This window comes from Mycetomoellerius zeteki, unplaced genomic scaffold, assembly GCF_001594055.1.
Source record: "Mycetomoellerius zeteki isolate Tzet28-1 unplaced genomic scaffold, Tzet1.0 scaffold20, whole genome shotgun sequence".
NCBI classification, from domain to species: domain Eukaryota; kingdom Metazoa; phylum Arthropoda; class Insecta; order Hymenoptera; family Formicidae; genus Mycetomoellerius; species Mycetomoellerius zeteki.
In genome coordinates, this window is record NW_017256957.1 from 1,737,563 (window position 1) to 1,749,133 (window position 11,571).

General features: G+C 30.6%; 2 protein-coding genes across 3 annotated transcripts; one reads left to right on the top strand and one right to left on the bottom strand.

The window, feature by feature from the left end:
- The first annotated feature begins 545 nt into the window (after window positions 1-545).
- Window positions 546-3,230, top strand: LOC108722280 (mitochondrial import inner membrane translocase subunit TIM50-C). 2 transcript variants are annotated; one of them, XM_018447284.1, is made up of 8 exons: window positions 546-771; window positions 1,078-1,421; window positions 1,692-1,811; window positions 2,142-2,249; window positions 2,362-2,493; window positions 2,581-2,701; window positions 2,824-2,927; window positions 3,063-3,230. In XM_018447284.1, the coding sequence occupies exons 1-8, from the start codon at window positions 630-632 to the stop codon at window positions 3,150-3,152; spliced, it is 1,161 nt and encodes a 386-aa protein (XP_018302786.1). In that variant the 5' UTR covers window positions 546-629; the 3' UTR covers window positions 3,153-3,230. The 2 variants fall into 2 exon arrangements, with proteins under 2 accessions (XP_018302786.1, XP_018302785.1); XM_018447283.1 differs by lacking the exon at window positions 3,063-3,230 and having other exon boundaries at window positions 547-771; window positions 2,581-2,679; window positions 2,807-2,871.
- Window positions 3,231-3,416: 186 nt separating this feature from the next.
- Window positions 3,417-6,900, bottom strand: TAF1C-like (TATA box-binding protein-associated factor RNA polymerase I subunit C-like). The gene is made up of 12 exons (XM_018447231.1): window positions 6,823-6,900; window positions 6,485-6,744; window positions 6,184-6,285; window positions 5,982-6,103; window positions 5,790-5,880; window positions 5,583-5,702; window positions 5,287-5,485; window positions 5,077-5,212; window positions 4,691-4,911; window positions 4,338-4,606; window positions 4,070-4,243; window positions 3,417-3,811 (listed from the first exon to the last, which is right to left on the bottom strand). Exons 2-12 carry the CDS (start codon window positions 6,723-6,725, stop codon window positions 3,417-3,419), a joined length of 2,070 nt encoding a protein of 689 aa, XP_018302733.1. The 5' UTR covers window positions 6,726-6,744; window positions 6,823-6,900.
- Between the last annotated feature and the right edge of the window lie 4,671 nt (window positions 6,901-11,571).

Sequence of the window (11,571 nt, forward strand, 5' to 3'; positions counted from 1 at the left end):
TAGGAGCGAGAAGCTTACGATATCTCTTCAATCTCTTTTCAATATTCTTATTCTTCTTCAGTCTCTCTTAAATATTCTTATTAACTGTTGTTTCATATAAATATTGACAATTCATAATTAATATAGAGATCATTAATGTTGTAATCAATAAAAATTGGATGCATTCCAAAAATTTCTTAGCCGTCTTATTTAATCATATAACCCAATCATGTGCGATAGAATGAAATGGTGAATTACGAAATTTGTTGAGCTCTTTGGTTTCGTTTTATCCCTCACAATTAAAAGTTTTGTTTATAACCGTCCCAGCTGATGTTATCTATCGTTATTTTGACGTCGTGACGTCTTAAACGTCGAAATAACGACAAGTAACGTCCATTCAGTTTGTTTGCTGTGAGGTACAATGTATATATTTATACATACATATATAATATATGTAAAGGAAAATATATAATAAAAATATATTTTCCTTTCGACAAGTACTCTCGAGTCTCGACGTTTATCTTCGATCGGGAAGATGGACGCTCAGATTTATCGGCCGCGTGTGAAGTCTCGCCGGCCGGAAGATATCAGAGGTGCACTAGTGTAGTAATTCGCACCGGAAGGCGGAAAGCTCATGTTATCCTCAAATTATGGCCTTTGCGACGCGGAGTCTGCGAGTTTTGTGTAAAATATACAATGCAAACGCGGGAACGACATACTGTATTCTCCGACCGCCCGTTGGCCGAATATCACTCATTCAATCGACGCAAAAATATCGCTACAGTACCGAAAGTGAGCACCATAACCTCTTTCTTGAAAGCGTGGGGATCCTCTTGCCATTAAAATTATTTTAACCGCAAATCGCACACGCCATCCATAACAGAAATATATAGTATCAATGTTTAATAAAAATTTACATTGACAAGTGGAACTGTCAATTTTTATTTTCCTTACATCTCAAATGTGATACATGTGCGCATTGCATGTATAATTTGAAAAATATTATGTCCTTGCTTTGACCTGAAGAAATTTGCAAATATATGTATAAATGTATTTTAGATGTGTATTTATTGTATGAGCAAAATTTTTTATCTGCAGCAACAGATCGCCCAAAAATCACTAGTAACCTAACTAACATTCAGTCGTCGATAAATGAAGCCGAATCGTTGGTACAGGAAGCGACAGTTCACAAGAAACAAAGTGAACAACAAAAGGAAGATGAGGAAGAAAAGGCGAATCGTGAAAGATCAAAAAGAATGATGAACTATGGGTTTGCAGCATTTGGTGTATTTATGGGTATTGGCTTCACTTATTTAGTATACGAATTAGGAAGACCTAACTATGATGAACATGGGAATGTCATCGAGGATGAATTTTCCAATTTACCGTTCTTTGAACAGATCTACAAGAGGGTCAAGAGAGAACTCAATTATTATACAAGAGTAGGAGGCTTTTATAATTAATTATATCTATACTTGTTATACATATATCGCTTTATTATATGAAGCTGAAGTGTAATAAAGCAATATATGAAAAGTTTAAAATAAGTCTGTAAGTCTTTTGTTTATAGTTTATATGAACTTTTCATGAACAGTATATTTTCTAATTCTAATTTCAGAAATACATTTTAGCATATGAAATTATATTTATTTGTTAGGGAGATATCTTACTACTGTTACAGATACATCTTATGATTTTTATTGTGTTTATAGCTAGTACAAGAACCCAGTAGGGAAAAGTTGTTACCTGATCCATTGAAACATCCATATATTCAGCCACCGTATACTCTAGTTTTAGAAATGACAGACCTCCTGGTACATCCAGATTGGACAGTAAGTATCTAATCTGTCAAGTTTCAATATAATTCAACATGTTTGCTATCACATATCACATATGAGATGTGTTAATTTTTTTATAAAAAAAGACCTATGTTATTTATATGTAACTTTGAATTATTATTTCAAATATAAACTATAGAGTTTAGAAAAATATAAGATTTAGAATATAGAATCAATATTTAAAACATTCAATTCGCCTTTCTAATACATTTTGTATGTGCGTAATAAAATACGTGTACATAAAAACATTATATTGAATAAAACTAATAATAAGCATGTTAATTTTGTACTTAATATTATATGAATATGATGTTTTATTTGTAGTACCAAACTGGATGGAGATTTAAAAAGCGACCTGGAGTCGATCAATTTTTAGAAGCAGTTGCTCCACCACAATTTGAAATCGTGATTTATACAGCTGAACAAGGAATGGTACAACTGTGGTTTTTAACTTTTTTAATATTATTTTATTTCAAATATATTTTAGCAGAAAAGAATTATTTATATAAGAAAAAATTATATCCATCATCTATTTTATTTACAGACAGTGTTCCCTATTTTGGATGCTCTTGATCCGAATGGATATATCATGTATAGATTAGTGAGAGATGCAACACGTTTTGTGGATGGACATCACGTTAAAGATCTAGGAGCTCTCAATCGTGATCTTAGTAGAGTAATTATTAACACGTTAAAAAAAATTACATTTGTTATATTTGTGAAAAAACTTTTAGAGTTATTATACTATATGTGACAATTACAGGTTATTGCTATCGATTGGAATGAAGATAGCGTGAAGTTACATCCAGAAAATGCATTTAAACTTCCTCGATGGACAGGCAATGATGACGATACTACGTTGATCTCGAAAATAATTTTATATAGCATTATTTTTATGCTATTTTCTGTAGCATTATCATTCCTAGTATAAATTTTTCAGTTATAATAAATATCAATATTATTTGTAATCTGCATTGAATGATAAAAATTAATCTTTATTCCATAGCGATATTAACATCAAATGTACAAGACGTGCGAGATGTACTAAATTATTATAAACAATTTGATAATCCATTAGAAATGTTCAAAGAAAATCGACGAAAATTTTTGGTAAGTAAAATCTATAAAATTATTTTCATAATATGTGTTACTTGTTAGGCCCGGTTTCATTAATGTAAAATTAACTTTAGCGTAAAATATAGAAAGAAAGTATATAATCGAATATTTGATTATAATTATTGACAGATGCAAATGGAGGAAGAACAAAACAAGCAACAAGACAACAGCAAAGTACTTATTTCGAAATGGAAACCATCTTTCCTACGGAATCGCTAGTCAAAATAAATCACATTAAAATTTTAAATATGTGTATATCATTTAAAAACAACATATTCAGTCATTTCGTCGCATGACAAACATTATGCATGATTATCGTTTAATTTTTATTATAATACAATAAACAATATTGTAAAAATAATTTTATTTATTTATACATAACTTAATACTATCGTTATATACTAATATATGACTTCGATATATATTACATACCAAAAAAATATAAACTTTATATTTCTAATGATTTCCATTTATATAAATTATTTAAACACGCTTTATCGTGCTAGTCTGTGATTTAACTTTCGGCAAGAACATTTCTTGCAGCATAAAATCGTCAATGTCTATAAGATCGTGCTCTTGCGACATACTAATTAATTCTTGACTATTGTTAGGAGTAGAAATGTAGTCGGATACATCTTGTGATTTCGTGGCAGGATGATTCGAAGTTGAGGATTCCAACCAGTTCAAAACTTTCTGATTTGATCCCGTTCCTGGTGCAGGTACTTCTTTGCATATATCCCAAACGGCAAGAAGTTCTGGTGCTAATAGATCCATATATGATCCCAATGCAGCTAACGATTGTTTCCAGGTTGGCTCAGAACTATCGTCTGCATTTTCATTAATGGATCTTAAACGGTCGAGATTGCCATTCGTAAAATCTGAAATTATTTTCATGATTTGCATTACTTAGGCCCGGTTCCATCAATGTAAGATTAACTTTAATCTCGGTTTAACTTCTTAAAATTATGCTCATTTCTACCAATATAGATTAACTCTCAATTCAGTTTATTCATCTTTTTTTAATTCTTAGAACTATAAAAAAATGAAGTTAGTTGAACCGAGATTAAAATTAAATTACATATATTGGTGGAATCCGGCCTTAATCTCATTCAAAATATATTTAAATAAAAATTTACTTTTATATATATATTGCATATTGCATTTGTCAGTAAGAGATAAAGGTACTAGCGGTTCATCTTGGACCGATAAAGCTTTTTCCCACATATTCAACGCATAACATGCTTTGTTGTTTATGGGAGAATATTTATCCAATATGTCTTCGTGTGTTATGCATTGATAAAATATATCACCTATGAAAACAAGAAAAAATATATTAAGCATGATATTCCAAGATATTGTAATAATACAATAATACTACGATAGAATGAGATATAATAATTATACCAATAGAATTTTGTACAAAGAAAGATACTCCTCCTTTCTTTACATTTGTGACTAATGCGCTACCAACATTACATAATTCAAATCTGCTTTGTAAATACGGATTTAAGCACATTCCTTGTATTTGAGATTCATTTAATGTTTCTGCAATGTGTGGAGGCGTGAAAGGTAAATTAAATGAATGAGACTGCTCCTCATCCATCCATGTATTCAAAATTATTGCATTCTCTCCGGCTTTCTGAGTTGATAGAATAATGATTTCCTTGTCATGACTGTAATAAGATTGCCGTATAGTTGTGATTATAATAGCAATTAATTTTTTATTGTAATTAGAATTATTATTTAACATTATTAACTTGTTAGTTACAGCTGCCAATAGTGGAGTATCCTTGAACTGGTGCGTCCATTTTTGTCGTACGCATTGCTTTGGGGAACGATTATCGCACATTAAAAAGGAATGATAAGTGCCTAAATAACGACAACAATTGTGTTTACTCGGTACTTCTACCGATAAACTCTCACAGTTTTCTAAATTAAATTTCGGACACAATGTGAGACATGCTTGATCAAGACTAGTCTGTAAAAAGCCCAATAAAACATTGATATTTTATTAATTTATAAAAAATAAATATATTCTTATTATATTTGATATATAAGTGATTTAGAAAATAATAATTTGTGAAATTTATAATTTATGTAACAAAATAAATATATAGACTTAAGTTTGTCCCCAGTTTCTTACCCTAGTATCAAGATAATGCAAACAACATCTGTCTACGTAAATCAAAACGTTTGGATCAGTTTCTTGGAATCTTATACACCCCCAAGCATCATGTGTTGTATTGTTTTGTAGTACAGAACCACTGCTAATATAATTCCTGAAAAAGGTATACATATATATCGACATTGAAAGAACAAAAAAGATACATAAAGAATATAAAGAAATATTTACGGTCTATTTATGTCCCATAAGGATAATATTCTTCCGGCGTTTAGTGTACAATGATAATTATTATTAGTCAAACTCAAATCAGCACTGACATATGGCAATTTTGATGCTTGTTTGTAAATTTCATTAAGCAGCAAATGATTCTCAGAATTAGACAGTGTATAAAGAGTACATTGGTCTTTATGCCTTCCTAAAATTCTACCTAAAAATGAAGACAATTACTAATATAACAACAAACTTTTAGATATATATTATGATTTTATATATTTTTTTAATTTTAAGATTATAAATACACGTACATGTATCAGTAAGCTTGCATTGTCTAATTTCATACAACGATCTATGTAATTTATATTTAGCTGAATTCTGTAGCAAAGGCTTCCATATATAATCTTCCATGGATGTAATATGTGCAGCAACTGAAAATATTTTAAGAGGAGGATTAAAATAGACAACTGTACAAATTTATATACATATCCATCAATACATATTTTATACTAAAATACCTAAGTCTCCCATAAATGGAAATAATAGGACATCCCAACCATTTAGCTGAACATAGTTTAAACATCCACCTGTATAGTACCAGTTGTAAGTCTAAAAGGATATTTTATTTTATTATAATATTCTGTTGTCATATAACGTACAATTTATTTCTTTTAAATTTCATAACAGTGGATACAATTTGTTAAACATACCCCTTCAAAATAAGGATCCGGATCCATGTCAAGCAATTCTGCTATGTCTGCGATATATTTAGGTACATTTGCCTTACATCCTTTCTTCCACTTAATTTTTTTCTTCGGTAGTTCTTCAAATTCTATCAAGAATACATTTTATCAAGTTAGTATTAAGCAGTTAAAAGTTGTTATTAAATCTGTTATATATACATTTATGTACCTTTTTTATGTTTTTCATAATAATTCATTAACCTATCTGTATCATCTTTTAGGTGGCTTTTCAAAGTGAGAAGTTGTAACGCTGGATCTTCTTCGCTAAGCACTACAAAGTATTAAAAGAAAAAATATATAATTGTACTTAATAAGATTATAATATTGTAAAGTTTACGTCTAAGAGCCATAAGAAATTGAAAATCCCTTTGATATTATGTACTTCAAATACACTCAAAAAATAGATTTTTAAAAAGTTACATTTTAATAAAACTCACAAAGATTTCAAATCGTATCAGTATTATTGTTACCTGTTCTTGACAACTTTGCCGGTGGTAATAATGGTTTTGGTAAATCACAAATATATGGAAATTCTTGGTAAAGCCCCTGGACATTCTCCTCATTCCATGTTTCAATACATGGTGACCTATTCAAGTTGTAACCCGGCATTACATGATGTGGATAATTCTTCAAAAACGCATTATTCAATTTAGCTAGCAAATTGTTTTCAGCACGTTTAAATGCCTTTGAATTCAATTCGCGTCTTCTCATGGCTCAATCAAGTCTATTCCTTCGAAATTAAATGCAATTTATTTTCATATTTATAAATCGTTTTTAGTAGTCTATAATCCACATGTATAGTACATACACTTATTGCGATATTGTTCAAATGTTCACGCCTCTTTAATTCACGCTTATGGTTTACGATGGTTCACACTAGTTCACACGAAACACGTGGATATTGCACATGTCATATTGCTTAGCGCTTAAGCCTGTCACACATGAAATGCATAACAGAGCATAAACGTAACATAAGACTGCTGAACCAATGAGCATCCAGCATAATGTCGCCATATTGATTCACATAAGATGCTCATTGGTTCAGCGGCTTTATGCTATGATTATGCAGCTTATGTCATTTTATGTGTGATGGCCCTTAGGGTATATCCACACAAACTTGCATACCTGCATAAACGTATGCATAAAGAAAATTACTCAATGGCATTTTTCTTATAAAGACACACGTAAAATGTGATTGGATAATTTTCTTTATGCATATGTTTATGCGGCTATGCAAGTTGTGTGGATATACTCTTTCAGTATGAACACGTTGGAAGCAATTGGAAGTGTTTGGAACACGTGATAAAACAAGACAACAAAGGGTGCGTTCAGCAGAACGTTTGTTTTGCAACTGTTGTAAGTTTCCTTCGCGCTAATTGGATCATACTTTTAGATCTAGAAGAATGGTCCTATCTCAGCAGACAATCATAAAACGGTTGCAAAACTGTTGAGTCTGCTGAACGCAACCAAAGAAAAAGAGAATTATCGATCTTCAATTGTATATCGATAATCGATAATTTTCATACTCGTATCAGAGCAGACTAGGACTGCGTTCGGAAACATCACCCGAATATCCCAGTGTATCGTTTTATCCTTGTTATTCATTCAGTGTTAAACAAGGATAAGACGATATCCGAGAGCACTCAGATTGTGTTTCCGAACGCAGCCTAGCAAAGAGAAACTCTACTCATGCCAGAGAGAAACCTAAGAGAGGATATGAAGGCCTTTTTCCTATAACCGCAAAATGCCCCCACGTACTACTGCCATCTGAAGAAGTGAATGTCAACTACACGACAATCCATTTTTTGCGGTGCTCCTGATGGAAATAAATCGCTGAAATCGTTGAAATCCCTATTAATTTAATTGATAGATTTATTTAATAGATAGATTTATTTCAACGATTTAAAAAAAATACTGTTATAGGAAAAAGGTTCCCTCAACCAGAGAGAAACCTAAGAGCGGCCATCTCGACCTTTTTCGTGTAACGCTTGGAATTTTTCGTACATTAGCGATATATCAACATCAATTTTGTAGAATGATGAGAACTACGTATCACATTATCGACACTGCTGATAAAGTCGTAGCGTCGAAAAATTGATGAGGTGCGAGTTTCATCATCTAAATCGAAAATTGATATTGAGCGCGAATCCGGCATACATTCACAAACTATGGATATAAAGATAATATGCAAATATTTTATGTATTTTATATATAATTTTATATAACACGAACAATTTTCGCGGTAGAATATAAACTTTTTTTTACATAATTTCTCTAAATCTGTATCTTTTATATTTCTATACAGATCAATTTCAATTTCTTAAAATTATAAAATTAATAAAGGTTTTATTTCATTGTCGACTTTTATATATATATATATATATATGCCCCCTATCATCCTTATCTAATCGAATTCCTTATACCTATCAATTTTCTTACTTATTCATTTTTTACTTAAAGAAAATTTCTTAAAATTGTAAAATTATTTCATTTAATTGTCGAAAGTCTGATTCTATCGCATAAGTATTTTATTTCTGATTAGATAATAAAGTAATAGTGCGAATTAAGAATGCGAAATAAGACGTGAATGAGAGAATTATATTTAGCATTCTTCGCGATAACGTTTCCAAAAGAAATGTGAAAAAGAGCGACACGCGGTACGGCCACCTGCTTGTACGAGCTTCGGTAAGGGAATGACTGCGCGATAACATACACATAAACGTAACTACCCTCTTCCGTGCCAAAACAATCACCAAGACTGCGCGTCGATCATCTTATTGTCGAAAAATTAACGCATATTACAAAATAAGTAAAATAATCTATTCGTTACATTTTTAATATTCTCCGATGAATAGACCTTATTTGCACGGTTTATGATCTTTCCTATAAAAATACTTCTATGTAATTTTCGATTATCTTTAATAGTTTCTTAAATTCGACTTTTCGAGCTTATCAAATCCCAACATTATCCATGGTTAATAAAAAGATTTTCTTACATTGTCGAAACAGTAGACATTGCATTATTTATATTACATGTTAAATACACAACAAATAATTTATTAATTTTTTTTCCGGTAAAAAATTTTCCTACATAATTATATATAAATGATTATATACAATATTATACAAATCTATGTATGAAATATGTTCATATTATCTGATATATTCTATTCCCGTATATACATTTTTGCACAGATTTTTTTTTCATTTACTGGTAAAAAATAATCATAGTTAATTACTTTATGAATATTCTTTAATTTTTAGAAGTTTTCATGGATTTTATAAATTTCGAGAATTACTTGATTAATATTCGCATATTATTAATATTCGTAAAAATATAGGTAGGAGTTGGTGATATAATATATATAAGATCGCCTAGAGATATGGAAACCTAAAAAGACGATTCTAACCGTTTTTTAAAATAATACGATAATACACGCAGAACTTTCGCGCAATTTTCGTCCGAGTGGAAACTCTTACCGCTTCATTGGCGAGGTTTTCTATCGATTTTTAGAAAGGTTAAGTATTCAGTCTCGATAGAGAGTTTGCGTCGCGACGTTTGGCGCCGCGAAAAGGGCGATGACCAGACTATTACGATCAGCTTTACGATTCGAGATTCATCATAAAATGTATTTTCATTGCAAAATTTTATCAAATAACAACTGAACGTGCACAATACATTAAATAATAATATTAATGATTTTTAAATAATTAGTTAATTAATAGATTAATAGATTACGTTATAACATTAATAGATGACGTAACAAAATTAACAACCATCATCGATATATTATTATCGAAGAATAAACTTAATTCGTGACAGTTTTGTAAGTTAAAGTGACAAAAGATAAATATTAAAGTGTAAGAGTGGAAGTCGAAAAGACTGATGAAAGCGAAGTCGTAATTAGATATGTCTCGATCCCATAGGGCATCTGTATCAAGAATTTACATCAATTTACATGTGATAGCCACGTGTGTCACGTGTGTCACGTCGTTTCTCTTGTTCTACACGTTGCATGCATCATAATTTTGTACGATACATAGAGCAAATTATAATCTAATAACGAGATATTCTACAGCACGTGGCCTCGTACGACCACGTGGATCGCACTCTGAATGCAAAGACGAAATGGAGTCAAAACGTAATTACGAGTCCTCTCCTTCCATATTGTTTGGTATGATTGTTTCATTATCACGGTAATTTCGTGGAAAGGAAACCGTCAAACTTCGTTTTGGCATGTACGTTTCCACTCGCGTTTAGCATCACAACTCAAAGTACTATCAAAAATATTGTCTAGTCAAAACATTCTTAAACAAGCTTAAACAAGCACATGATGGATGGACAAATAACAAGCAAGTGATAAACAATTAACTAATCAACGAATAAGAAATAGCATTGTTGTTTTTGGTTATTACATTTTGCTCTAAATTTAAGAGTCGTGTACGAAAAGCGTGTGTCAAGAAGGAATTCGACATGAAGATAGATTTTCCTTGGCCGCGGGTCGCGTAATCAATCATTGTATATTGTTGACTTCAATCGTGGCGAAAGATTTGGTTCTAGTAAACAGGAACAGAATAATCGTTCCTAGAATCGTTTTCATCCGGTGATCGTATAACGTTCGTGTCGTCATTGTAATGTTGCGAAGAAGAGAAGATACTCGGAAAAACTTTTAAAAAAGAACGGGAAGAGACAGGAAGGAAAAAAAATTTTTCCTCGAAAAAGAGTTCATAATAAAAAAAATACATTTTTCTCCTTTTAAAATTATATGTTACTACTTATATATAGATATATATATATACTATATATATATATATATATTGACAGTATGATCTCTAAAAAAAATGTTTATTTTAAGAGAAACTGGAATTTATTAAAAATATTGATTATGTGTGAATTCCTTGTTTCTCTTGTCTTCATAAGTAGATTAAAAACATATTTCTCTGTAAACAATACTAAGTGAAAATCAACTGATGAAATAATAAACATAAACAAGTGGAAAACGCCGAATTTCTACACAAGCAGGCAGCCAAGTCGCATTCCTCCGTTGAAACACGTTCATTTTCAAGTACTGCAGTAATTCTATTTTCGATTCTTCGTTTATTCTATATTATTCTACTTTCTACAGTAATAGCACAAAGCAACAATCCCACACGGCATACTTTCTCCGAGAAACATCTTGGGAACCTTCTCTGGACGTTTTTATAGGACGTCCCTTGGAGGTCTGTACTCTATTGGATAGTCTTTCTTTTTTATACGTGATAATGTCTTATAAAGTTTATAATTTTGATTTACTGAAATTTAGTGCTGTTCAAAGCAATTTATTTATTATTTTGTTTATTATTATATTAAAGTAATTCGTTATTTTAAAGATGTATACTGAGAAAGTCCTAATAATATTTATCAAAGAAAATTTTATACAAAGAAATATAAAAAAATGTAATTATAACAAATATAAAACAAATACATATTTTATATTTAAAAAAATGTTGCATTTTTTAACTATTAATAAAAATTAAAAACGGTATATTTCAAAGTTATTGTTTCGATATACAATAT